A 26871-nucleotide genomic window follows, 5' to 3' on the forward strand; every position below is an offset into this window, starting at 1 on the left:
ACCTCCCAGCTCTGGTGTCAAAGTCACAAATCTGCACAGCCCTGCAGATGGAAGATCATGTTAAATAATAAATTCCTAAATTAATGCACAGCACTTGGAGGTGGAGAGGAAGTGGAATATTGAGGTGATGCTGGGGGAATGGCAGCTCTTGGTGTTCATACCCTGGGCTTGCCATCAGATTTGGGTGGCTGGAGTGGTGTCAGGGGAAATTTAGGTTGAGAATCAGGAAAAGGTTCTTCCCCCAGAGGGTGTTTGGGGAGTGAAACAGCTCTCCAGGGAATGGACACAGCCCCAGGGCTGCCAGAGCTGCAGGAGCATTTGCACAATGCTCTCAGGGACAGTTTGGGATTGTTGGGGTGTCTGTGCAGGGCCAGGAACTGGGCTGGATGATGTTGTGGGTCCATTCCAGCTCAGGACGTTCTGTGATTCCATGAACTCCTGCTCTCATCCTTGTGCTCTCAGAGAATCGGGGCTTTTTTCCTTCCCATCTGAACCTTCTCTGTGTTCCAAACACCCAGGAAGGCTCTATCCAAGTACTAACCCTGTGTTACCTAGCAGGACTGGCCTAGAGGCATTAGTGCCTTGACAAAATGTAAATTAGGTCATTTTTTCAGGAACTTCAGGAGTTACATAGCTAATGCATTTATTTTGATAGTTGGACAAACCCTGGTAGAACATATTTACATCTGTCTCCCAAAGGTACTCCCCATAATAAATATTCTTAACAGTTCAATAAAATGTCTGGAGAGGTGTGGAGGGGAGACTGGAATGTGCACAAATGGGATTTAATGGAAATTTCAGGCATTTTCACAGTCCCTGGCACTACTGATGCAAACCTGGAATAATTTTGTTTGTGGATGTGGACCCAAATCTAGCAGGAATCAGATTAAGACTCAGGTCTGTTCTGTGGGCAGGGAATTGCAAGCAACTTTCTGCCATCACGAGGCAAATTTTCCTTCACACAATCTGTTATTCTGGAACACTGAAAATTGTGCAAACTGTATGAAAACACAGGACCAGGTTTGCTGGGGGTGACCAAAGGTCCACCCAGCCCTTTGCTCTCATGGCAGCCACCTAGGCTGGGCCTTAATCTTACTTTAAACATAATGAGGTGTGGGAAAAGCATAGCTCAAGCCTTCCTATTTCAGACAAAACAAGTCAGGTTTGGAGATAAGGTGACTGGAGTAGATGAGACCTCCAGATTAGAACAATTCCTTCCTTTTCAGAAGGTATTAGGAGGAAAAGGACAAGCTCTGGGTACTGCAAGATTGTGATGTCATTCCTTGTTATCTTCAAAGAATAAAGATGCAGAGAAGAGGTGTTGTCTTGGAGATTTAGAACGGACTTGAGAAGGAATCTGAGATCCTTCTTTGTGGATACCTTTGATCCAGCACTTTTCAGACAGTGGAGCAGATTTGATGACCCACCTGGTTGACCAGGCTGGGATGGAGAGCTCTTGCTCTGGCCAGATTGCCAAAGCCATCTACTCCAGTGCCCGCTGGCAAATCACAGCCTCTGGGGGTCTTCCTGTGTGTTTTGGCATGTGCACAGCTCAGAGCTTGTGCTGAAGATCAGAAAATTCCATAATATGAGGATCTGGAGCCACTCCTCAGCAGGATTTGCAAGACCTTATGGCATGGAACAAAGAGAGATTTGGATGCCGCAGGGAAGCTTAACCAGACTGGGGGAAGAATATCCTGAACCCTGCTTGGATGTGGTTGTGGAAAAAAGACAGTTTTTCAGATTATTTTGCTGCTGCAAACCTTTAAAAGTTGGTTAAGAGGCTAAACTCTGATAATGTGAAAAACCCCAACAGTGAGAACAAAGTAAAACACCCCCTGTCAGCAACATCCTTTCATCAGGATAAATAGGAACAAAATAATCCTGCCTTTTATAAAGCCACAGTTAATTTCTGATCACTGGTAGCATCCTGGATGTTGTCTTCTGCTGTATTTGGACTCCTGACAGAGAGAGGAGCAGCAAACACTGACTGCCAGGTACCCAAATAATAAAAATAATAAAAAGCTGCCAGGTGATGTAAACTTTGGAGAAGGAATTTCCGTGAAGGGGACATGAGTCAGGACTCTCTGTGCCATCACTGCCAGCAGGCTGCTATGTAGGACACCACGGTTTGTGTTCCCTTCACACCCAGTTTGCACCAAAATAGCTCCTCTGGCATCAAAGTCTGAGCTGCAGGAGGAGGAGGTGGAAGAGGAGGAGGAGGAGGATCAGATCCAGGTGCAGTCGCACGGCTGGGAAAAGAGGAGATCCTGGCTTCTCCTCTGTCCTGCTGCCCCCTTCCACAATTCTTTCCCACATGGTTGCATTCCTGCGCTGAGCCACTTCAGAGATGTAAACTGGCACAAAATATTGTGGGTTCGTTTTCCACTGATACAATTCCCATGGCAAGTTGTCCAGAAGGCAGCAAGAGCTCCAGCACTCACCTGGGGAGGTTGGGGAGCTCTGAGCAGGTTCCTTGCGGCAGCACTTGTGCCTTTGGCCAGGGGACACCTCAGCTTGTTATACTGGTGTATTGATTTTTTATGTAACTCAGTGACTTGTTGGACTCAAAGGTCAAAGTGTCATGAAATGTTTTGGATTGTAAGGGACCTTAAAATCTCATCCAGTTCCACCCCCTGCCATGGGCAGGGACATCTTCCACTATCCCAGGTTGATCCAAGCCCTGTCCAGCCTGGCCTTGGACACTTCCAGGGATCCAGGGGCAGCCACAGCTTCTCTGGGCACCCTGTGCCAGGGAAGAATTGCTTCCCAATATCCCATCCATCCCTGTCCTCTGGCAGTGTGCAGCCATTCCCTGTGTCCTGTCCCTCCATCCCTTGTCCCCAGTCCCTCTCCAGCTCTCCTGGAGCCCCTTTAGGCCCTGGAAGGGGCTCTGAGCTCTCCCTGGATCCTTCTCTTCTCCAGGTGAGCACCCCCAAGCTTGTTGAACTTGGTTGCTAGGCCAGTCCTCATGGGTCTTCCTTCCTACCCAAATCAGATGGAAATTTGCCTCAGACCCATTCAGTTCATTCTTTGTGACATTGCTTTCGGTGACAGCTTTGAATGGGGGAGATTTAAGTCTGAATTCAGACTGCATTCAGGGCATCCTGGAAGTGATTCCAGGTGAGTGGCCCAATGTCCTGGTGCAAATAGCACTCAATTAAGATGTTTTCCATCACATTCTCTCTTACAAATGTGGATGTTTTATTGATGCAGAGCTAAATCAAGTATCTGCCATCGCTACACTCTCTTCCTCCACTCCCAGCTGGCATTTCATGCAGCACATATTGCAGTTTTCTTTTTGAACAGAAGCCTTTTCATCTACTGGAAAGCAGAAAAATGCCATAGGTGACATAGTTTAGCAGCATTAATCACATTAAATCTGTCTGAACTGCTGCAGATGGGAAAAAAAAAAAAAGTCCTGTTTGCATGTCAGGGCTCCAGGAAAACTGATTTTCCTTTCAGAGATGAGAACTGCATTTTCCTTTCATTTAGTTTAAAGAGAACAGAAACTTGGGTCTGGAAAGGATTCCCTGGGTCAGCTAATGTGGTTCCTTGTTATTCTGGGCAACCATCTCACAGAATCCTTCCCATAAAAATGGATCAAGTACCATTTAACACCTAGTGAGGTTTTTCTCTCAGATATTCCCGTTGTGAGGGGAATAACCTCATTTATCCGAGAGTAGAAGATTTTGGTTGTAATGTTTTTTTATTTAATTTCCACGTGTCTTCATGGCCAATTGAGCCACAGCTGTGGTTCAGATTCTCTCTCCAACCCTGTCCACATCTGCTGGTTGCTCATGGGCCTTGGACAGGGGACAGAAATGCTTTGGAGGACCGGGATAATGTGGAATGGCAGTTCTGCTTTGCCAGATGGTACCATTTTTTAGGAGAAAACTGTCAGTCATTGCCTGTTGGACCTATTCCTTGTGCCAACCACTACAACAAAGCTGATAATGGATGATTTGGGAGGTTGAAACCATGGAGGATTTAGGGATTTTCTCATATTGGAGCTTGAGTGAGCTTTTCATCAGTGCAGGAGTTGAGGCTGTGGATTCCCAACACAGCAAAAATATGGGGATAGAGCAATGAACAGGCACCAGGCTGGGGTGAATTGTCCTGAAGTTTAATCATGGAATCATTGGAAAAGACCTCTGTGATCATCCAGTCATAATGCTCTGCTGCCAAAGGAGCAAGGGAAGAGGATCAGTGGCAGAATCCTGGGAGATCCTTGGATAGGTCCCACTGGCTTGCCAAAAAAAGCTTATTTTGACAGCCAGTTTGATCCCAAAATCTTGGAAATCTTCCTTTGGAAATCTTTCCAAAATCTCGGAAAGATTCAGCACCCTGCCACTCTGAGGTTGGCTCATGCAGGTTCTCGCTCAGCAGCACAGCAGAGATCAGCTCCTCAGGCTCAGAGATATCATGGAGGTAGAAATCGCCTAATTCTGAAAGATTTATCTGCAAAATATCATCCAGTGGGAGAAGATGGATGGAAATGCCAGAGCCAAAGTGCCATCCAAATGACAAATGACTGAAGACTGCTCACCCCAGCTCATGTCATCAGCAGATAAATTAGTGGAATAATGTTTTCAGCTGCTTGATAATGTACAGGTGGAAGAAAAAAAAAAAAAAAGCAGCACAACAGCGCTAATTAATATGAAACAGATTAAGAGATGCCCCAAACAGCCTCAGAAATTGTGCAGTGTTAAAGTTCTGTAATGTGAATAAACCGTGTAGGAAATGCTCTGGACAGTCCCAGCCTGCCAGCCTGCTCTGGTTAATGTCCATGTCTCCATCCAAGAGATTTCTTGGATGATTCTGTCCCTGGGTTCTACTTGCCTCATTAAGAGGTGCTTCATGGGTGAAGCTTGAAGGGCAGAGCCTGGTTTCATCCATGGTATTAATTACTACACATACTCTTAATTTACTTTTGGAGACAGGTTGGCCATGTGCAAACCACCCTTGGGAATGATCCCTGGCCCCCCATCTTTGAAACTGTGCTGGGAAAGGATGGGAAAGGGAGTTAATGGGATAAAAACATGCCATGGACTGCTCTAAACCCTTTCAGTTCTGATGATGAAGTTCTTCTACCTGTGCCCATCACTGAGGTTGGAAAAGCCCTCCAAGACCTTTGAGTCCAACCATTCCCTGGTGCTTCCAAGCCCACCACTGATCCATGTCCCCCAGTACCACATCCACATGGCTTTTAGATCCCTCCAAGGATGGGGACTCCTCCACTGTCCTGGGCTGCGCAATCCTTTCAGGGCCCTTTTTAGCCTTTTTTTTTTTTTAATAGTTGAAGATTTTGCTTTTCGTGTGTGGATTTAAATCTTCCTTTTTCATCCATTTCTGAGTGCTTGACTCTTGATGATCAAGAATTGTTTTTGAAGATCTTGGTGGTTTTTCCATGGTTTTCCAATCCTCTTCATATTGATCTTGGAGCTGTTGGCACTTCCAAGTGGCTGGAACTTGCAGGAGATGGGTGAGGTAGTGGGGGCCTGGAATAAGGAATATTTGGCTCCTGTCTTAATGGGAAAGGAGGACCTGGCAGCGTAGACATCAACCATACTAATTCCTTGAAATATACTGGCGCAAATAATCAAAGCCTTTGCAAAATTCTTGTAAGCAAGAAAAGGCGACCAGGTCTACAAGGAACTGCTGGAAAGTTGGAACTGCTGGAAAGTCAGCAGGAAATTTGCTGGAAGTCTGAAGTCAGAGAATTTAACAAGAGTTTTGATATCTGTTCTGTGTCAAAAGAGAACGTTGCATTGAATGGAGCTCACAGGGATCTGGTTTAGGCAAAAGAATATAACTATTGTATTTGGAGTGGAAAGCAGCAAGGCTGGAAGACATGGGAGAAGACTGGGAAAAAAGATCCATTGAGAAGGCTGGAAATGGAGCTGCTTCTGCTGTGGGACAGTAGGATGACTGAGAGAGCTGGAGTTGTCCAGCCTGGAAAAGAAAAGGCTCCAGGGAGACCTTAGAGCTCTTGCAATGCCTAAATGAGCTCCAAGAGGGCAATTGGACAATACTAAGTGCAGGACCCAGTTTACACACGTAATAGAATGAATTCTTTTGGAAAAATGTGGTGAAATGAGTGTTAATTACCATGGTGGGGGAGTTGGAACTAAATGATCCTTAAGTCCCTTCCCACCAGAACCACTCCATGATTCTATTTCCAGCACCTCTCCTCTGCAAACACTTCAGTTTCAACCTACAGAATCCATTTATTCTATGTTTGGCTCAACTTCTTCAGCAGAATCACAGTCCTTCATGGGAACTTGATTATCTCATTTCTAAAAGTCAACCCCAGATCCAAATGAGAGCAATTTCTGATTCTTGTCTCATTTTATGGCTCTGGATGTACGGAAGGGGTTAAATCTCTCTCCCCATCCTGCACACACATACAGAGTCAACACAGCGCTTTGTTCCATGTGTCTGCTTGGCAACTTGGGAGAGTTTTGCTGGCATGTGGGAGAGACCTGCAGGAGTCAAGTGCAGCATTAATGTGAGCTCCCAGTGGCTTCGGGGGAAGCTCATTACTGACCTGGCTTCGTTTACAGTAACGCTTTAAATATTTAATCCACCTCTCCTTCTTTCCTGTCATGGGCCATTTTCCCTCAATTGATTCCTTGTTTGGGGTGGGGGGGGGGGGCAGGGATGGCTGGAATGCATTTATGGTAGTGGAATTCTATAAATTATCCTCATTAAGGGGCCTGGTAACAACAGGCCAGCGTGGGATTTGTCAAAGTTTTGTGTTGCACTTTTTGGCCTCAGGTTCCCAAAGCACTTCAGAGGCACTCGTTGGGTAAAGGTGAGGAGCAGAGCTTTGCTGAAAGTTTAAAAACTAGAGGGAAGATAAGTGAAGGGCTGGCATGAGAATCATGGAGTGGTTTGGGTTGGAAGGGACCTCAAAGACCAACTTGTTCCCACCCTCCCACCATGGGCAGGGACAACTTGCACTATCCCAGGTGGCTCCAGCCTGGCCTTGGACACTTCCAGGGATCCAGGGCTTTTCTGGGAACCCTGTGCCAGTTCCTTATCAGTTTTCCCACCATGGTCTTCATGGCTGCATCTCCTGGGACCCCTCACCAGGTCAGGCAATGCCATGGCTCCCACATGGTCAGGCAGTGCCCTCATATCACACAATTCAGTGATATGCAAGTACAGATATTGCAACATCTGCTTTACAAGCAGGCATATAGAGGGACAGGCAGGGAAGGGACCTGCCCCAGCCTCTCATTCTGCAGCCTCATAAATCTTGAGTTGACTTTACAGGATCACAAATCAATTTGTCCCCAAAGACAAAATTTTCTTGGGTGATATTTTTAGTGAAATCTCTAAGCCTCTCTTTGTAATCCCATGAAATCAGCATCAGGCAGGATGTGAAGACAGTCAGGAAAATCATGAAAACAGTATCACACCTCTGGGGCTGTAAAGGGGTCTTGGAGTGCAGTTTGGCCTTGTTCTTGCTGACCCCAAGATCTCTTTATGAACCATATAAAGAAAGAGATGGGGAGAGATTTGCCTTCACCAAGCCAGGCTCAGAGAAGATAATAAAACTCTTCAGTAGCAGGGGGCAAATGCTTTTAACATGCAGGAAAAATGGGGTTTCAGCAAATGTACTCTGAAAGAGAATCACAGAATGTTTTGGTTTGGGAAGGACATTAAGGATCATCACTTCCAACCCCTGCCATGGCTCCACTAGACCACATTGCTCAAAGTCCCATCCAGCCTGGGGAGGACAAAAAAAATATTAAAAATAAATCACATCCCTTGCACATTTCCTCACCGTTACTGATTTCAATTTATCAATCAGACAAGAAATGCTCAGGTGTGTCAGAGATGCAGCATCTGTGTTTGCACTGCCAGTTTAAATCTGGTGTCCTCAGTTAGCTGGAACAACAAATTAAAAGAAAACACCCCCAAGCCTGACCTGTTCCTTGATAGCTCAGCATGAAGTGCTATCCCACAAGTGGCACAAGAGTTTTTCTGCAAATACCACTGATCCAGCAGAGAAGAAAGAGAAAGCCAGGTTCATGCTCCGTGGAAAGAGGGTATTTTCATTTCAAGGAACATTTATTTTCATCACAATACCTGGTAATACCACCCATTATTACACAGCTAAAACGCTCAGCCTTTGAACCCAGAAAATGGTGTAGGACTCGAGGACCAGGCTCTGTCCAACTCCATTTGTGCTGCCACAATTTAAGCAGGGATTTGAGGAGTGGGCTCTGAATACCCACAAATTGCAGAACAAACACTGCTGCTGTCATTATTGATGGTTTGTGTCCTTGATACAAGTGCTGCATCTCAAGGAGAGGAGTATTCATGGATGGTCCAGTGCTGACTTTCTTGGAACCCTTCATTTCAGTTTTGTTTGGTGAGTGCTGCAGGCTTTGAATGAAGATGCAACATTTCATTTACTCCCCTCTTTTCTTCCCTGGAAGCTGTCAAAGGATGAGAGCTGTGATTGTAATTGAAAACATCCCAACAAAGCCTCAAAATTATTATAACTGAAATTAAAAAATGTTATTCTTTAACTACTGTTAGGCTTCACCTTGAAAAAACCATGCCTGACCTTCAAAGAGGAATTTCATGGCTAATAGCAAGAAGAATTTGATAATTTAGCAGATGTTGACCATTCCTTTCCCTGTATGGTCACAAAGAAACCTCAGCCTTCTAATTGAAAATGTGATTTGCTTTGACCTGGAATCACACTGAGGAATTCTGGCACCTCACTGTTGCCAGTGGAGCTGGATGCTCCCCATTTTAGGGATGTCTGACAGTTCCTCTCAGAAGCCTCTTCTCTCAGTTGATTGATACTTCAGCAAACATTAATTTGGGGTGGGGGGGTTGACATTTTCTGTGCCAGTTTTCTGCCTCCTCAGACTGATATTTTTAAAGTTCCAGCCAAAATTGTTGGGAGCAGGAAGCTGGAGAAAAACATGTTGTTTTCAATTCTAAAATATTTCTCCCAGCCTGTCTATGAGAGGCTTTGGTACCTCCCTGCTGCAGAGCAGGGATCTGAATTTCAGGAAGGAGGCGGTTTTTGCGCATATCCTGCCTTTTTTTTTTTTTTTTTTTTTTATCTCCCAATGGAAATTTCCCTGGCTTTTCTTAATTTATCGACACTAAAAAACTCAAAAAAAAAAAAACCAAAAACCCCAAGACACATTTGGGAGAGATGTCACAGCATTTAAAAGCTGAAGCCCTCAAGAGATGCTGCAGGGGGATGTGTTGTGCTGCTCTGGCTGTGTCTGCTCCAGCACCACAGTGTGTTTTCCAGGATGACAGGGATGATCCTTCCCATCCTGGCTGATGCTTGCTCTTTAAAAATTTGCGTGCCAAATTTAAAAAAAAAAAAAAAATCACTTTTTTTTTTTTTTTTTAAAAAGACCTCCCAGAGTCTCCTGGAGATTTAAAGTGGTATTAAAGTGTTGGGGGACAAGCTGCCCTACTAGAAAGCAAAAAAATAAAAAAAAATTTAAAAATCTAATTTTAAGGGGGAAAGAAAGAGAATGTTGGGACAAAGAGAGGGGAACAAGAGAGGAAATGGGGGAGAAATGTTTTAAGGCTGCTCAGAGACATTGGAAAGAGAGATGGGCCGGGGGAGCCAGACCCTGATGATAAAAGGAAAAATAATTCCCATTTCTTGGCCCAAGGACCGTTTATCACACCACAAGCCAGCAGGGTGACAATTCAAATCATGAAATCATTGTATCCCAGCATGATTTGGGTTGGAAGGGACCTCAAAGGCCACCAATTCCAAACCCTGCCACGGGCAAGGACACCTTCCATTATACACAGCTGCATCCCTTCTCCTTTTCCCTGTTTTTAGCATCCCATACACAGCACATGATCCTGCAGCTCCTCATTTCCCAGGGAACACAGCTTGCAGCACAAAAGCCATGTCAAACTCCCCAGAACAAAGTGCTTGGAAGTGGATTCCATCATCCCAGCAATCCCAGGGAACATCCCCTTCTGCAGCGTCAGGTGTCAGAGAAGGAGCAAGGCACACTCAGAGAGAGGGGAAAAAGAAAGGAAATCAAGCTGCTTTCATGTATTATTTGTAATTATTTTTCCCCTGTTGTTCAGAATTCTAGTTAAAAAAAAATAAAAAGGAAAAAGAAAAAAAAAAAAAAAGGAAGGAAAAGAGGGCTCTAACATTTACTGGCAGTAATCATTGCACCATCTGCTCCGGGAGCTGCTTCCAGAACACACGTTCTCAGCTGCTGAGCAGTCAGCTCCCCATCCCTTCCTCTCAGAGACAGGGATGCCAGCAGTTCCTAAACTGTAACAGCATGAACAAGCCTTTTTATTTTCTTTTTTTTTTTGTTTTTTCTTTCAGTTGCTGGATTTTTTTTTTTTTAATAAGGCAGGAGAGTTTGGATTTTTCTCCACATTGTTTTTAAGACTGACCTCTTCTTGATTTGAGGTTCTTCATCTGAGCATGTGCTGGTGGTAAAATTTTGGAGAATTTTAATATTTTAATATTTCAGGGTGCCCCAAGGGATGTTGCTTTGTAGCAGAGCTTCACTGGGCTGCTCTCAAGGATGGATTTATCCCATGTTTCTTCTGAGGGGAAGCTTTCCTGGTGGAGGATCCCCTCCCACCTGGGCATGGACACCTCTTATTTCTGCTCTCATGATTCATAACTGAGCTCAACTCCAGCTTCTTCCCCTTCTCTTCTGCATGCAAAGTCAGCACTGAGCTGTTCAATATCCCTGCCTTCCTCAGACATCCCAAATCCATCAGGGAATCACAGGAAATGAACCAGGAGGAGATTCCTGGCTGAAACTTGCCCTCTCTGTACTCCTGCATTGCTGCCCTTTGGCTGGTGGGGAGCAGAAGCTCTTAAGGAAATATATGACCAATTTAGAGGCCAGGGGTGACATTAATTAGCTAGGGCATTAATTAGCTACCCCATCCTGTCCTTGGATGCTTCTGTGTCACTGACACCCCAGTCTGTGGCTCTTGAGCCCTCTGTTGATATTTCTCTCAGCAATAACAACCCATGCTTTCTGTTTGTACATTTAAATTCAGGAATGAACAAACATCCCTCAGTGCAAGACCCTCTTCAGCCCTCCCATGCAGAGCCAACACCTCCCAAAGAAATGAGGCAGAGTGGATGCAGAGGCCATTAGGCCTGTCCCAGGAGGGAGGGATCTATAGCTTACAGATGTGCTCACGGAGAGAAATCTGCATTAGGAAAAAGAATTCCTGCTTGACCGGCGGATCTGTGCTAAACCACACGGCTGCAGGTGCAGCTTTGCAGGGAGAAGGGACTCTGTGGGATGGCTTTGTGTGATTTTAGGTGGGTTTCTCTGCAGCAAGAGCAGATTTACTCCTTTACAAGCAGGAGAAATGGGATTTCTCCCTCAGCCTCGTGCACTCGCTCTCGAGCTGTTTGGGTGTTTTCCATGCAGAAATCAGGGTTAGGGTTGTTTTTTTTTTGATCAGCATTTGATCCAGGTAAACAGTTGTTTTCACAGTTGGAAATCAGGGTTGGGTTTTTTGGGGATCAGCATTTGATCTGTAAAGCACATCACAGAGCTTGGAGCCGCAAAAGCACTTTGGGAATCTCCCTTATTCCTCAGGGCACTGCCTGTGTGCACAAGCCTCTGGGTTTTCACAGGATGTGACAGTCCCACCAGTTTTCTGCTTCCATTTAAAAAAATACAAATTTCTGGGGTCAAATGGGTCCGACAGATGATTTATAAAAAAATATTTATCATCCTCATAACAGGGGATTGCGACTTGTTGGGAAGACAAGAAATGGAAGATAAAATGAGGAAACAGGGAAACAACAAAAAAAAAAAGGGAAGATGTTTGGAGCTGAAAGGGCTCCCAAATATTGGTGCCCATTTCAAATATTCCCTCTCCAAGTCAAGCCCATCCATTGACCTCCTGTTGCTGGTAATGGAGACGGGAGTTCCTCATAGTCTTATAGTTCCTCCCCAAATGATTCTTAGATGTAGGGCTGTGTGGTAAAGGGGAAGAGGAAGACTCCTTGCAGGATGGCTGATTTTTAGGACTAAAATCCCTTTGACTCCCAGGGATGGGCAGGTGCTGGGGCTGTCACTGGTTGAGTGGCTGTGTCACACAGTCAGCCATGGTACACAAAGCATTGCTTGCTGAAGAGAATAAGGAACAACCCATGCTTGGGAGGTTGGGAAAGGACAAACTGAATGACCTCATTCCTTCCATGGATACACAGATGCCACAAGTGGGGATTAAGGGCAGCAGATTTGAGACCATCCGTGGTGTCAGGCGCGGTGGGAGAGGCCATGCTGACTTGTGAACTTGGATCTGTCGCTTGGATGAGGGTGGGAAATCCTTTCGTGTGTTTTTTTCTGCCCATTCCAAGTTCTCTGGGTGGTGGCAACCCCGTTGCTCCCCCTGAGAAAGGACAGCATGGCAGGGCTGGCAGCTGCTGGTGCCTTGATCACAGCGAGTGCCTGGACCGAGCGCCCTCGCTTCCTTCCAAAATCCCTCCAAAATCCCTCCCAGGACCCCCACAGAGATGGACACAAGGAGGCAGCCAAAGGGAAGCAGTTGTTCTCCAAAGGAAGGAGTCAAGTGGTGTTGCTAGTGCTGGGATTCCTCAGAGCAACACGTCCTGGTGCAGCTGCTGTGCCAGGAGAGGCACCGAGCCACGCGCGGCTCCTCCAAATGCTCCGTTGGCTTCAAGAAAGAAAAAGGCAAGGAACAGGGCAGAGACCCCAGTGGAGGTGGGGAGGTGTTTTGGGGGGCCCCATCACTTCTTTTACTTGCTGTAACAGCCTATAAATGAACAATTTGGAGGTTTCATAATGCTCTTAATTAGGACAAACTTAAAAAGGACCACTTGGCATCCTCGGTGGTGGAAGCCATGTGCTACCTGCAGCAGGCCAAGTCCAAAATGAAACTGATTTTTCTCTCTTACCTACATTCTGCATTCAGGCAGCTGCTCCTAACAGGTGCTCGCTCTCTTCCTAGCAGATGGTGACAAAAAATGGGTTTGTTGGCAGGTTCTGCCACGGAGCAGCCTTCTTATCGCACATATTGATGTGTATACAAACACACACATGTTATCAGGTGTTGGGTTTCAAAAGGAATTCTCCTTCTGAGGGAAGGTCACTTACGTGGGGGGTTTAGCCAGGATGGTCTGTGCCTGTCTCTTTTGTTCCCTGTGTCTAAAGGCATTTGGGGACTTTGCTGCCATGTCAAAACCCCACCAAAATTTGGCCATTAGTTCAGATCTCCTGGTGTATCTGAAAGTGTTTTAGGAGGAACATGTGGTGTTAGGCTGTGTCCCTTCATATCTACCATAAATCCTTAATTGCCTAAATAGCAATTAACTCCAAAAGAGGCAAGTTTTAGGTGGGGAATACCCTGATGTTTTTCTCCTTGCTCTTGGTTGTGGTAATATAATAGAAATGCAGAAATCAGAGTAGGATGTGTTGGAAGGGATCTTAAAGATCATCTCATTTCAAGGATCTCTCTCTTTAAATAAAACAACCAGTTAGAAAGGTGCAGTGAAATAGAGACACAGCAATGCCTTTAAACAAAGAAATCCAAGTGCAGGGTTTTATCCTGGGAAATGCACCAGGGCTCTGAGTGCTGAAGTGTTTGAAGCTGCAGGGAAAGCACCCGGAGAGGATTTGTGCTGTATCCATCACCCAGCGAGAGGCAGCTGTCAAACAAATCTCTCTGGTTCTTGACTCTGCTTCCACCTCCCAGATTCTGCCTGGTGAGGGCTGTGAATTTGTCAAAATGGTGCAGAGCAGTGCCAGGTTTGGGGAGGTGGGGAACTTTTCCTCCTTCTATTCCTTGTGCAGGGAGCACCAGGCAGAGCCATCTTCGCCCTGCTTTGCTGCTCATTTCAAAGGAGCAGCCTGAGCCAAGAGAACCAGATGAGGGTGACATCTGGCCATGGAGCCTCTGCCAAGTCACTGCTGTTCTGTAGCTGGCAGGAAGATGATGTGCTGCAAATGCCAGGTTCTCTCTGAAATGTAAAGTCCATTCCCTGCATTTTCTTTGCTTCCTCTCCAGCCTCAATCAGCTCGGTATTTTGTTTTACTAATGGCCAAATTCAAATCTCCTTTCCAGACGCATAAATCCATTCCAGTGGTGGTGGGTGATTTATACAATGAGTGGAATTTGACCCTGAACTTCAAAAGGGTCTTGTATTTTCTAAGCTTCCCAACAAATTAACTTGTTGACTGTAAGTCTCATTCAAATCTCAGCCCCCGTGGGTTGTGTTTGTGCTGAGGGTCACTAATCAAATATATCAGAATTGTTTGTACCTAAACTCTTCTAGGAGCAGGCAGAGCTTGGGGCAGGTGGAAAAGCTAAAGAAGCTCTGGAGGTTTCCTTCGCTGATACTTTTCTGGAAGCCTGAGGTGCCCCCCTTTAATAAAAAAATCACTAGAGCTGATCAAGAAGCTTGAGAAAGAAATCTGCTGCTCATAAAAGATACGGTCAGATAAAAAAAAAGTTTTGGGGTTGGAACTAGATGTGCTTTAAGATGCTTTCTAACCCAAACCATTCTGTAATTCTGTGATTGTAGGTGCCCTGTACACACAATTACTCCCTGTTGTGAGTAGGGATGGTGTGGGAAGGAGCTGAAGCTGTAGGATTCACCCTGTTTCCTTATGAAGCATTTTTATTTTCACCCTTGCTGCTGAACCCTCAGCACTTTTGGCAGCTGTGAAATGGTGCTGGGTTTGCAGCTGCTGTTCCACCCAAGTGCATCTTTTCCTCCTCCTCTGGTAAAATGGTCTTGCTGCAACAATTTTCACAATTGTATAGGAAAGGGAATTGTATTAAATCATGGACAGACTGGGAGAGCTGGGAGTGTTCACCTGGAGCAGAGAAGGATCCAGAGAAATCTTAGAGCTGTTTCCAGAACCTAAAGGGGCTCCAGGAGAGCTGGAGAGGGACTTGGGACAAAGGATGGAGGGACAGGGGAAATCATTACAATTTTATTTTTAACTTCATCAAAAGTTACCCTCTATCTACATCATAGGAAGAGATGAAAATGTTTTGAATAAAATTCAAGTTTTGTCAGATTTGTCAAATAGGGGGAGACTTCTGCATTGAAAGATGTATACAGGTACCATAACTAAATTGAGCCCACCCAGTTGATCAGAGGGGTGGAGCATCTCTCCTGTGAGGAAAGGCTGGGAGAATTGGGGTTGTTCAGCCTGGAAAAGAAAAACTTTGGGATGACCTAATTGTGGTTTCCCAGTACCTGAAGGGAAGCTGGAAAAAAGATGGAGAGGGACTTGGGACAAGTGATGGAGGGACAGGACACAGGGAATAGCTGCACACTGCCATAGGGCAAAGATGGATGGGATATTGGGAAGGAATTGTTCCCTGTGAGGGTGGGGAGGCCCTGGCACAGGGTGCCCAGAGAAGCTGTGGCTGCCCCTGGATCCCTGGAAGTGTCCAAGGCCAGGCTGGATGGGGCTTGGATCTACCTGGGATAGTGGGAAGTGTCCCTGTCCATGGCAGGGGTTGGAACTGAGTGGGTTTAAAGATCCCTTTCAACTCCAAACCATTCCATGACTCCATGATCCTATGGATCAAGTTCAATGCTATGTAACTCCACAACAGGAAATATTGTCATGATTATTGAACTGAATCTGGGCATCTTTAAATTTTGTCCTTACCAATTATCCTATACACCCTCCTGGAAAACAATCAGTTAACTCATGAAACTATCAAGGCAGTATTCTTTATTGTCTGCCAGAAAAGAAATTGCTTGATATTATCCCAATTCTTGAGGACAAAACTTATTTTCCCTGGGAAGATAAGGAACAGCTAATTCAGGTTTTGCAGAGCACGTGCACCGTTATCGTTAGGAAGGAGCTTAACCAACCTGAAAGCAAATGCTAAATGATCCAGATCTTGGTCTTATTAAGCTTGTGTGTGTTTTCCCTACCACTTAAAAGCCTGAGGATCCTGGTAAATGAGATTTTCTGGAAGGCAAAGCTTTCAAGTTTACCTCCCTCTCTTTTTCAAGCACGGAGGCGATGCCTCTGTTTATGTGGAGCTCCAACGGAGCGAGCGCATCCCTGCTGCAGCGTCTCATGGAACATCCTTTGTTTATTCACACTGTGCCACTTTTAAACTTCAGATGTAAACAACAAAGACTTCTTTGTATTTCACACTATCTCATACTCACTACCTTCTGAAGTCCAAAGCCAAAACACTGTGGAATTTTACCCTCCTCGCGCTTTCTCCTGCTTGTTGGATGGGTTCTTCCAGCCTTTTCTATTTATAGTGGCTGGAAAACTACTTATCTTCTGATTAAAACGTGCTCTGTTCATTTTCTCTTGACTTTTCAGTCCTTGGAATGGGCTAAAAATTGTATTGCTTGGTAGCCATTTCAAATATAATTTTAGTAGTAATTATGCATATATTCGATAACAGAAACAATTTGTCATCCTGAAGGATCCAAATTGCTTTAAAGTATTCAGCCTCTCTCTGATCTGCTATGTGGATTAAAAATCCAGCAAATATTCCACTGAAATCAGCTGGACAGAAAGGTCAGAAAGACCTAGGCTGGAAATGCAGCATTTGCCTGACATTGGGCAGGGGGCAGAAGAATTTGGGTTCTGTTTTAAACCAGAGTGGGATTTTTCGTTGGAAATTTCACAGAGCTGCACTGATCCTTGAGATCCAGCAAAGGGACCTCGATTTTCTGTTTCATTTGATGTGCACTGTTGTGGTGTTTAGATCAGTCTCATGCTGGATCCATCTCCTCTCTGTTTGATGATGTTTGGAGAGGGCAGCCATGGGGGATTAAAGATGTTTGGAGAAGGTGTGTCCATTGGGAAAAAAAAGGGGACAATATCCAAAAAACCAGAAAAACGTGGTGTTGATTTTTCCCTTTCCCAGGACCATCCTTTATCATTCCTTCCCCTTAAACTGCATTAGAGCACAGGCAATATCTGATGGGCCATATATAAGTGGTGGCCTTGGCAGTGCTGAGGATGGTTGGACTTCAGAGTCTTAAAAGGGCTTTTCCAGCCAAAAAGATTCTGTGACTTTCTAATGCTGTTTTGCTGGAACATTCCATGTGTAACATGAATAGTTTTGCTGTAAATTGATGGGAATATTAGACCCATGTTGGATCCTTCTGAGATATTTCCTTATATAAGAAACCAGCAATACAGACTGAAAATAAAGGTGACAGGATCGAGTTTAGCAGGTGATGCTCATGGTGGGTGTTCAGGGTGAGTTGTTCACCTCTCCAGAGAGTGGTCAGCAAAATGCAAACCACCTCCCAGCTTTTTGAAGGGATTAAATGGTTTAGGGTTATAAACCAATGGTCATGGGAGGCTGAAGGGAAAAATCTCAGTGTGTTATTAGAGGCAAAATAGTAAACAGGGATGACAAGTTTCCCAATGATTTCCAGTGCAAGGATATTTAAGTTATTCCAGTATAGCAAATTTTATTATTTTAGTGGTAAATATTTGTGCATGGTCTCTTGTCTGGAAGATTTTCCCTCCAATCACAACAGAAGTAATTTCTGGTTTTTTTCAGGATGAGTTTAAGTAAAGATAAATTGTTTCTCTGCAAAACTCATATGTGTTCCTGAGAAACTTTCATGCTTATATATCATGGAAGAAATACTTGATGGAAAACCAGAGAGAAAAATAAAATGATGGCAGTGTAACAGCAGAGCTGACCTGAGCCCTCTGGGTTTGATATGGCAAATGAACGTTTTTACTTCTTCATTGCTGCTCCCCTGAATAAAAAATAATTGCAGAGCCTTACATTCATTGCCAAGGGCTCACACCCAAGGGAGCACCACAAGCTGCTCTGCACTTGGAACAAAACGTGATCCAGAGATACCTGAGCTAATGGAGGTGGGGAAGTCTTGTCAACGCACTATTTACATGTGGAGGATTTTATTCTGTCCACAGGCAGCTAGGGCTGCCTGATCTTAGAGTATTTTTGGATCTGAGTTGGTTTCTCAGAGTCATCCAGGGCCAAACCTCTTGTGGTCTCCAGCATTCTGCTCTGAGCTTTGTTGCTCTGTGTGTGGGTCATTTCCCCCATCCCAGCTTGGCCCTGGCCGTGTTTATTTCAGGAATATGAGAGTAATGGATGAGTGATTAGGGGAGGCGACTCTGCCGTCTCCAGCCACGGAGGAGATTTGAGCTTTAGATCACTGGAAGTCAGGACGGGGCAGGAGTTTTCTTGGGCATCATCAATTATCCATGCAGGATGTGCAGTAAGAGGCTGTTTGGCTGCCTTCAAATTGGCCAGACAAACAGAATTTCCATCTCTCTCAATGGCTCCTTCAACACCTAATTAGCTCCCAGATGCTACTGGAGCAAGATGTCTTTTATCTTTGCTAATGTTATCTCCCTCTACCTCTTAAATGCCCGCCCGTGCCATTCCCCACTTTCATCTCTCTTCCCTCAGGAGAAAACAGGATGGGTGTTCAGGAAGCTCCACGCTGAAGGTCAAGCTTGTAAAGACTCTGGGTCAAGCTGATCCTGTTAAACCAGGCAGTATCTGGAGCTAAAAAGCTTTGAATCCAGAATTAGATGGATATGATGGAGAGCAGGATACAACTTCCTTCCTATGCACGTTCACAGGATCAGCATCCAACAGGAAAAAATAGAATTGCAGATTTTATTTCGCTGTCAGTTGCCTTTAAGATGATTTAGGACAAATTCAAAGCTCCTCTTTTCCTCTTGTGGGAGAAGGTAGCATGAAATCTGGCTGGATAAATGGGATATTTCAGCTGGCAGAGCTCATTGTTGTGGGCAACACTCAGGTTTTACACTCAGAGGTAAAACAGGAGAAAATATCAGACAAACTGCACTCCTGGTCCTCCCTAGACCCTCTAAGCACAACCACTTGGGGCTGTGTTAATACCAGGCTCTCACCCAACTGTGATTTACCTTGGCAGGACTGATGGATATCCAAGCCCAGCAATTCCTTCCCCTCTGGCAGGGAGGAGTGACCAAACAACCTGCTCCAAGCTAAGTGGTTAAGAGGGAAACATTTCAGAGAGACCAGATCTTCAAAACACACTTTATACACACACCCAGCTTCCCCTAAGGCTCCTGGAGATGTGTCTCCAGCCAGGATCAGTTTCTCCATTTCAGTGATGTATTCTGTTGTGTGGGAGATTTGTCAACAGGGAGAAGCTTGGACAAAGTCAGTGTTGCAGTTTTATGGATGAAAATCAGGATTCTTAAGCTTAGATTTTGTACCATCTTTCTTTTTCTATCCTATTTCCGTCTTACCTGTATTTTCTCTGTGTTGCACTGGAAGGATACATCCCTAGGAAAAATTCCTGCAGGTTCCTGCAGCAGCACTGCTCCTCTTTGACCAGGGAACGGGTAATCCCTGCAGGATGTATCCTGGGCTGCTTCTAAAGCTGTGGGACCAGGTCAAGGGAGCTGATTCCACGCTGGTGTACCCCACCTGGAGCTCTGTGTCCAGCTCTGGGGATCCCAAACATGAGAGGGATGTGGAGCTCCTGGAGAGAGTCCAGAAGAGGTCACAGAGATGCTCCAAGGGCTGGAGCCCCTCTGCTCTGGAGCCAGGCTGGGAGAGCTGGGGAGGAGAAGGATTCAGGGAGAGCTCAGAGCCCCTTCCAGGGCCTAAAGGGGCTCCGGGAGAGCTGGAGAGGGACTGGGGACAAGGGATGGAGGGACAGGACACAGGGAATGGCTGTACACTGCCAGAGGGCAGGAATAGATAGGATTTTGGGAAGGAATTCTTGGCTGTGAGGGTGGTGAGGCCCTGGCACAGGGTGCCCAGAGAAGCTGTGGCTGCCCCTGGATCCCTGGAAGTGTCCAAGGCCAGGTTCAACAAGGCTTGGAGCAACCTGGGATAGTGGGAAATGTTCCTGGCCATGGTCTGGATGGTCTTTAAGGTCTCTCCCAACCCAAAGCATTCCATGAATCTATGACATTTTTCTTCAAATTTAGTCCCACAGCAGTTGCTTTCCTCTCCCAGCGCAGAGTCTGTGGATTTCACCATTTCTGCCCTTAGATCCATGTGCCCATTCTGTGAAAAATGAAGAATTTATACCCCCATGATTCCATCATTCCCAGTCTTGATCTTGCCTGATTTGCCAGAGACACTCTGCAAGGAGAGTTCTGAGAGCAGACAGCTTCCCTGCAAGGATATTAACAATACTCAGGAATTACACAGCTCTCCAAAGCCTGTGTGAGCATTAGCTCGTTATGCAGCACTCCACAGCCCCGTGGAAAAGCATTTGCTAATCAATCCCAGCACCACCTATCAAATGCATCAATGCCATGGAATCCACAGGGCAGAGGCAGCTGGAAGCAGGGGAGTGTGGATATCTGGTCCCAGCCCATGTGGTAGCTGGGGCTGGACTTCAGCGCTCACCAGCCACTGCTCCCACATTTCCCTTGGCAGGCTCCTTCTTCCTGTCATAAACACATGATTTCCAAAAGCAGGTCAACTACAGGCTGGGAATGTAGGTTTTACCAGATAATCAGGATTTCAGCCCATTCCAGCACTTGTAGAGGTTGCTGGCATCAATTACTTTGGAAAAGCCAACATCAGTAAGTGACATGGAGGAGACTGGACCCGGTGTGACAAACTGAGCTGTTCCAGCCAACTGAAGGCAGCACAAAGGAAACAATTTCACATCATATATCATTGATGACACAGCAGAGTGGGCTGAACTGCCAGAACAGAGAGGGAAGGGAAGGAGAAAATAAATGAAGGAGAAAATAAAACATTGGTGATTGCTCATTCCTCTGGACCAAAGTTTATTCTCTGGATCAAGAGAGGCTGTAGGGCTGGATTTCTGCCCCCAAACCTGCCAGGAAATAATCCACAAACCTGGCAAAGTCAGTTAAGTTGTTTTCCAGTTAAAAATATCACAGGGATCAAGTGTCTAGGATTCCCGCAGTCTCCCATCATAAAGAGTTCACAGAACTAATTCCTGCAGTTCTTCTCCATAGCGCAGCTCCTTTAATTCTTAGAACTTTTGGAAAAAGAGCTGAAATTCAGGATTGCCGCTGCTGGTGTGAAATTTTGAGTAGACACTGCAATGAAGGGAGAGCCCAGCAGATTTTATTCGGTGGGATTGTTAGAGTTTGACATCAGGAGTGATGGTGCAGGAGCTGTCACACATGGCAGGATGCTCTGGGGTGTTTCCAACATCAGGGATTTTTCAAGGAGATTTTAGGAATGCAGCAGCTTCATGCAACTCACTGGGACACGAGACAAAGTGGATGGATGTTCATATAAACTGGTTTATAAAGTGTCTATTGAATCAAACACAGGATGATGCCATTTTTATTAAAAGCCACAAAATGCTTGAAGCCAATTAATACTCCCCTGCTTTACTAATGCCTCTGCTCGTAAAATTAAATGGTTTCATTTAGCAAAACCAATTTTAAAGCCTTTTTGTCAAATTTATAATGACTTTAGCATGAGGAGACTCATGTCTTGTACACATAATACAGGTTTTTTTTGAAGAGAGAGGGTGCACAATGAGGTGCCACATGTGGACTAAGAGGAAAGTTGCTCTTCTGAGGTACAAATAGGAAATAAAAGGTACAAATAACTGTGCAGTTGCTGCAGTGAAAAGAGATTAACCTGTCTTGGGAAGCTGTGCAGTTCAATATCCTCACAAAAGGGCTGGAAAAAAGAGGATGGTGACGCACCACAACCCGCTGAGGGTTTGGAGTTATTCCAGGTGAGCCAAAGCAGACATGGCTACAAAAAAGTTGCAGAAGAATCCGACAACAATACAGAAAATAGCTGCTGAAATTCCATGTCAATAAAAGTCAAGTGCAGGCACAATGAGAGGGTTTAAATTAGCCCGGGAAAGAGGTTCTGGCGTCATTGCAGATGGTGCTTTGGAAACATCTGCTCCGTGCTCAGCAGAGGTCAGGAAGGCAAGTGGAATGCAAAGAATTGCTGGGGAAGGGATGGGGAATGAAAGAGGAAATGTAAGTGCAGGGCTGAATAAATCCCTGGGGCTCTTGAGCACAGTGGAATTCCAGTCACCCCGGTGACTGCAGTGGGGAAGGAGAGCTGGAGAGATGCAGGAAAAGGGTGAGAGTCCATAACCCACAATCCTGGGTTATAGATTGGGAGTGAAAGGCTGTGGGTCTGGCTGAAGACGTGAATGGGCCGGATTGAGGGGTAAAATCCAGATTTCTGTGGAGAGAGGGGAGAAGGAATTGCATTAGGAGACACCAGGATGATCAGAGGGATGGAGGATGCTGTGAGGAAAGGCTGAGAGAATTGGGGTTGTTCACCCTGGAGAAGAGAAGGATTTGGGGTGAATTTTGGACCTTCTGGTGCCTGAAAGAGCCTACAGGGAATGTAGAGAGGGACAATTTATAACAACCTGGAGTGGCAGGACATGGGGAAGGGCTTCAAATTGAAAGAAAGTATGTTTGGATTGGATGTTAGGAAGAAATTCTTCCCTGTGAGGGTGATGAAGCCCTGGCACAGGGTGCCCAGAGAAGCTGTGGCTGCTCCTGGATCCCTGGAAGCGTCCAAGACCAGGTTGGACAGAGTTTGGATCAACCTGGGATAGTGGAAAGTGTCCCTGAAAATGGCAGGAGGTGGAACAGGATGAGCTTTAAAGTCCCTTCCAACCCCACACTTGGAATTCTGAGATCCAGCTGAGGATTCTGAGATCCAGTGTTTAGTGTCAGAGGATAAAATGACGAATCTGGTCATCAGTGGTCAGGCAGAGGTTTAAAGCAAACAACAGCAAATAAACTTTCACAATCTGCAAAGAATTAGGAAAATTATCAAACACATCTTTTACATGCTGAAAGTACAGGCTGGCTGGCAAACTTTTAGTGCTGAGGTTCCCAGTGCTGACTTTGACACCTCCATGGTCCTGGAGGTCTTTTCCAACCTCAATGATTCTGTGATTCCTTCCTCCTGTTCCAGTGTCCCCTCTGCAGCTGTGTGAGATTTGGGTTCTGGTTTGGTTTGGCCCCTCCCTGGTGGAATCTGGCAGGATTTTTGGGCTGCATTATAAGCAGTTAAAGGGCCCCTTGTGATGTTGCAGTGACTTGGCACAGCTGGGTTAACAATCAATGATTTTTCAGGGTTTTGATCTCTCCTGTGACAAAAGCCACAGAAATCCTCTGAAGGAATAAATTATCTTTGAATTGCAGTGGAATATTGGAGGGAAAAAGGATCCAATGGTTCCTTAAAAATTTCTTGCAATGAGTTAAAAATCCCAAGGGTTAAATGCAGCATGGTAATGAGAAGTCTCATTGGATGGCTCAGGAGTTTTGAGACAGAGAGGACTAAAAATTCTTCTAGAACAGGATTACCATCAAATTATATCAGCCTCAGTGGCAGGAAATCAATCCAGAGTGGGCTGATTTACACTTGCCAGAGCCAGCTGAACATCCTGAACTTTCCCATGTCTCCCAGTGATGTTTTTATCTTCACATCAACATTGCCAGTGCGAGGAAAATAATTTTCCCTTTAAAATCCTAATATCCAAGGTGGGATTTGGCAGAGTGTCAGGGCCAGGGGTTCCCAGTGACAACAGCACCAAAGTGCAATATAAGGACTCATCTTGGGCTCTGCTTTATTCAGGTTTTAATGGCCTGGGAGGGATAAATGATGTTTATGCCCTCTTGTGGTGCCACATCGAACAGAATGGATTCCCTAACTGACAAAATGAAGCCAATAATGGAAAAGTCCCAGGTTAAAAATCTGTAACAAACACTGTGGAAAACACAGTGGAAAAATCTCTCCTGCTCCAGCAGCATCCTCATGACTCAGGGAAGGGGGAGAGGCCAATTTTGACTGCATTTACAGCTGCAGGTAAATGAGTAATGCCCAGGATGGCAGAGTTTGTGCCATCTTTCAGCAGTGAAGATCACTCCAAAGTGTTTTCTCTGTGCTGGGAAGGTTAGAAAGTGAAACAGTGCTTTGTAAAAGGAGCTGTGTTGACACCTCTTTGTGTTTGGTGCTGTTGATGTGTTGTAGTGCAAAGCTTCACATGTTTTATCTTCCTTACTCACATGTCTGTCAGGTGAATAAACTGATTCCCTTGGGATAAAGCCTGTCCCAGAGATGGAAAAAAGCTGGTTGGTAGTTTTACATGGGAAAATAAGGCTAGGTTCCTGTGAAATTGAGATTGTGATCTCAATTTGTTGTGTGGGAACACAAGGAATTAATGAGTCAGCACCTTCCTAAGCTGTGCTGATAAATCTGGTGTAGAGTTGGGAACTCAGGGCTCTCCAGACTGGTCCATCATGGATTTTGTGTCCATCTTATCACTTCATTTCTGACTGAAGACTGAACACAGCAGAATGTCTCCTTTAGATGGTGAAATTGTGGGAATAAATCAGAGCAGTGCTCTCCAAAGCCCAGTAGCTGCTGTCAGGCTGAGGGCAGGGCTTGGCTGTACTGGGGCAGGATCTGGAAAACCCAGATTTGGGGGGGAATTTGGAAACTTTTTGTCCCAAATACTGTTGTTTAAATGAAGTATTTCCATTGCGTGTCATCCTTGCCTCTCCCCAGCCATGTCAGAGATGAAAGAGGAACGGAAGGATTTCCTTTTTACTTAAGTAAACCCAGCAATGCTGGGTTTAAATTAAAGTACTGGATTTAACTGGGCTAGGATTAGGAGGGATTCTCTCACAGAATGGAAAATATTGGAATGAAGATCTCCATCGCCAGAGATCTTCCATAACCAATGTTTTTTGGGATCAAGGCTGAACTTGAGGATGAACTTGATAACTGATGGCAGATTCATAATTTTGTGATTCCATGCAATGATTTCCCTTTATTTTTATTTATATATTTAATAATATGATAGATAACAAATATTTTTCTGGGAATCCTAAATGCTGACCCTTCAATCAATTCTATCCACATCCTGTATTTATTACTACAATTTGCAACAGGATTCTGTCATTAATTAAAAGTGCTTACTAGGTTTTAGCACAGACTTCAGAGCACAAGTCATGTCCACACTGAGAAGAGAATTGGCTCCAAAATGTTGGTGTTTACCAGTTTCCTTAGGAAAGGACAATGTAATGGGGGAAATGTCACAGCAATTCATCTTAAAAAGATATTCCCTCTGTCAGAAACCTCTCAGGAGTTTCAAATTCAGCTAGGGGATATCAGAAAGCAATTAAAGTCTAATTTAAAATCCCCACCCACATTCTGTCTTCTCTTCCTGCCAAGTGGTTATTGCTCCTGGTCCACAGTATTGGCAAATCTTTCCAAAATGAGCCATAATTTGCCTTAAAACTTAAAACTTTCTGGTCAAGATGGAACTTTTCTCTTTGAAGAATGAGATTGCAGTGACTCTGTGGAAAAAACAAAAAGCCCAAGTGCTCTGATTTCCCAGGGACATCCTTGGGGTTGAAATTTCACCCAGAAATTCTTCTTGGACAAGGACATTGGGGGTGGATTTCGAGGCTGAGGCACTTTCCAGGGAAGGTTCCTGGACACTGCAGCTTCCCGGGGTGGATCCCAGCGTGTTCTCCCTTTGTTTTCCACTTTTATTGATGGCTCCACATCGCTGGCTGGGTTAATAAAGAGAATAAAAGCGTGGCCGTGGCAGATTAAACAAATGAGCCATTAAAAGGGGATGATGGCTCCCTCCCTCTCTGTGCCCACAACGCCTCCGAGCAAAGCAAAACACCACGAGAGCAGGGATGAAAAAGCTTTCAGGGATGGGCTGGGAGTGTGAGCACTGAGAGACAGCCTGTGGCTCCTTCAGGGAGGAATCCTAAGGTCATTCACTAATGTCTTTCCTGACAGGTGCTGAAGGAGGAAGGCTTTGGCCCCATCACCACGGAGATCCGGGAGGCGCCTGAGTTTTATTACGCTGAGGAATATCACCAGCAGTACCTCAGCAAGAACCCTGGAGGGTACTGTGGCCTGGGAGGGACGGGGGTCTCCTGCCCCATGGGCGTCAGGAAATAGCCTGGGCTTGCTCCACCACCTCCTCTTCATGGTAGGGAGCTTGGGAAGAAAAAGACCAGGAACCCTGATGGATGTTCCTGCAGCATCTGTGGATAAAGATTTGGGAATCTGCTGGGGAGGCTTTCCATAATTATAAGTTTTCAAAAGCCAAAGTAGAGGCAGGAATTGCTCCCATTCTTGCTCTGTGCAGCTCCCGGGGTTTCCTTGTCATCTGGAAAGGTGGAAAGAGATCCAAACTTCTGAAGTTTGGCTTGAAATGCTGTTAAAAGGGGGAATTAGGAGGTGGTTGCACCCGTAGCTGCTTTGCATTTCCAATGCCTTTGGAATTTTTGATTTTTTTTGGGGTTAATTAATTTCCTGGTGTTCCCAGAGCTTTGATTTCTGGAGATGTGGTTGGGTTCCTTACCTGGAATGTGATGTCTTTGGGAATGTCACAACCCTGGAATGTGATGTCTTTGGGAATGAGGAATTGATCAGATCAGTGATTCTCCCACCACAACTCCACTCTCACAGCATTTAGTACCATCTGTAGTGCCTATTTTCTGAAATTATTTTAGCCATAAAAAATAAAATTGTAATATGACGCTTCTTTTTGACAGTTCCAAGTGAATAAACACAAAAAGAATTCAGTTTTGTTTCCTGCTCTGCAATAAATGACAGAACAAGAAAAGAACAATGTTGTCTGTGGTGTGTTCCAAGAGGATATCTGGGTGGATCTAAAACAAAATTATCAAATATTATAAAATGCTTCAGCTTTCTAATAAAACACCAGGGCATTTAAATCTGTATCATCAGTCATGACAGTACAGAGGAGTGGAATTACCCCTATGATTAATTATTTGTACTTTAATAACTTGGGGAGCCCCCACCAAGAGCAGACTCATGGAAAAGGTAACTTGGGGCAGTCTCCTGTGAGTGTGCAGTCAAAAGAGCAGGCCA

The 26871-nt window shown here is 45.1% G+C and overlaps 1 protein-coding gene across 2 annotated transcripts in view; it reads left to right on the forward strand.

Moving 5' to 3' along the window:
- The window catches only part of MSRA (methionine sulfoxide reductase A), a 242287-nt gene extending 215685 nt beyond the window's left edge, over window positions 1-26602 (forward strand). For both annotated transcript variants that reach the window (XM_058020270.1, XM_058020272.1), the window contains exon 6: window positions 25768-26602. In XM_058020270.1, coding sequence (XP_057876253.1) covers window positions 25768-25932 — 165 coding nt within the window. In that variant the 3' untranslated portion in view covers window positions 25933-26602. The remainder of the gene's footprint in view (window positions 1-25767) is intronic.
- The last annotated feature ends 269 nt before the right edge of the window (window positions 26603-26871 follow it).

This window comes from Melospiza georgiana, chromosome 3 (assembly GCF_028018845.1).
Source record: "Melospiza georgiana isolate bMelGeo1 chromosome 3, bMelGeo1.pri, whole genome shotgun sequence".
NCBI classification, from domain to species: Eukaryota; Metazoa; Chordata; class Aves; order Passeriformes; family Passerellidae; genus Melospiza; species Melospiza georgiana.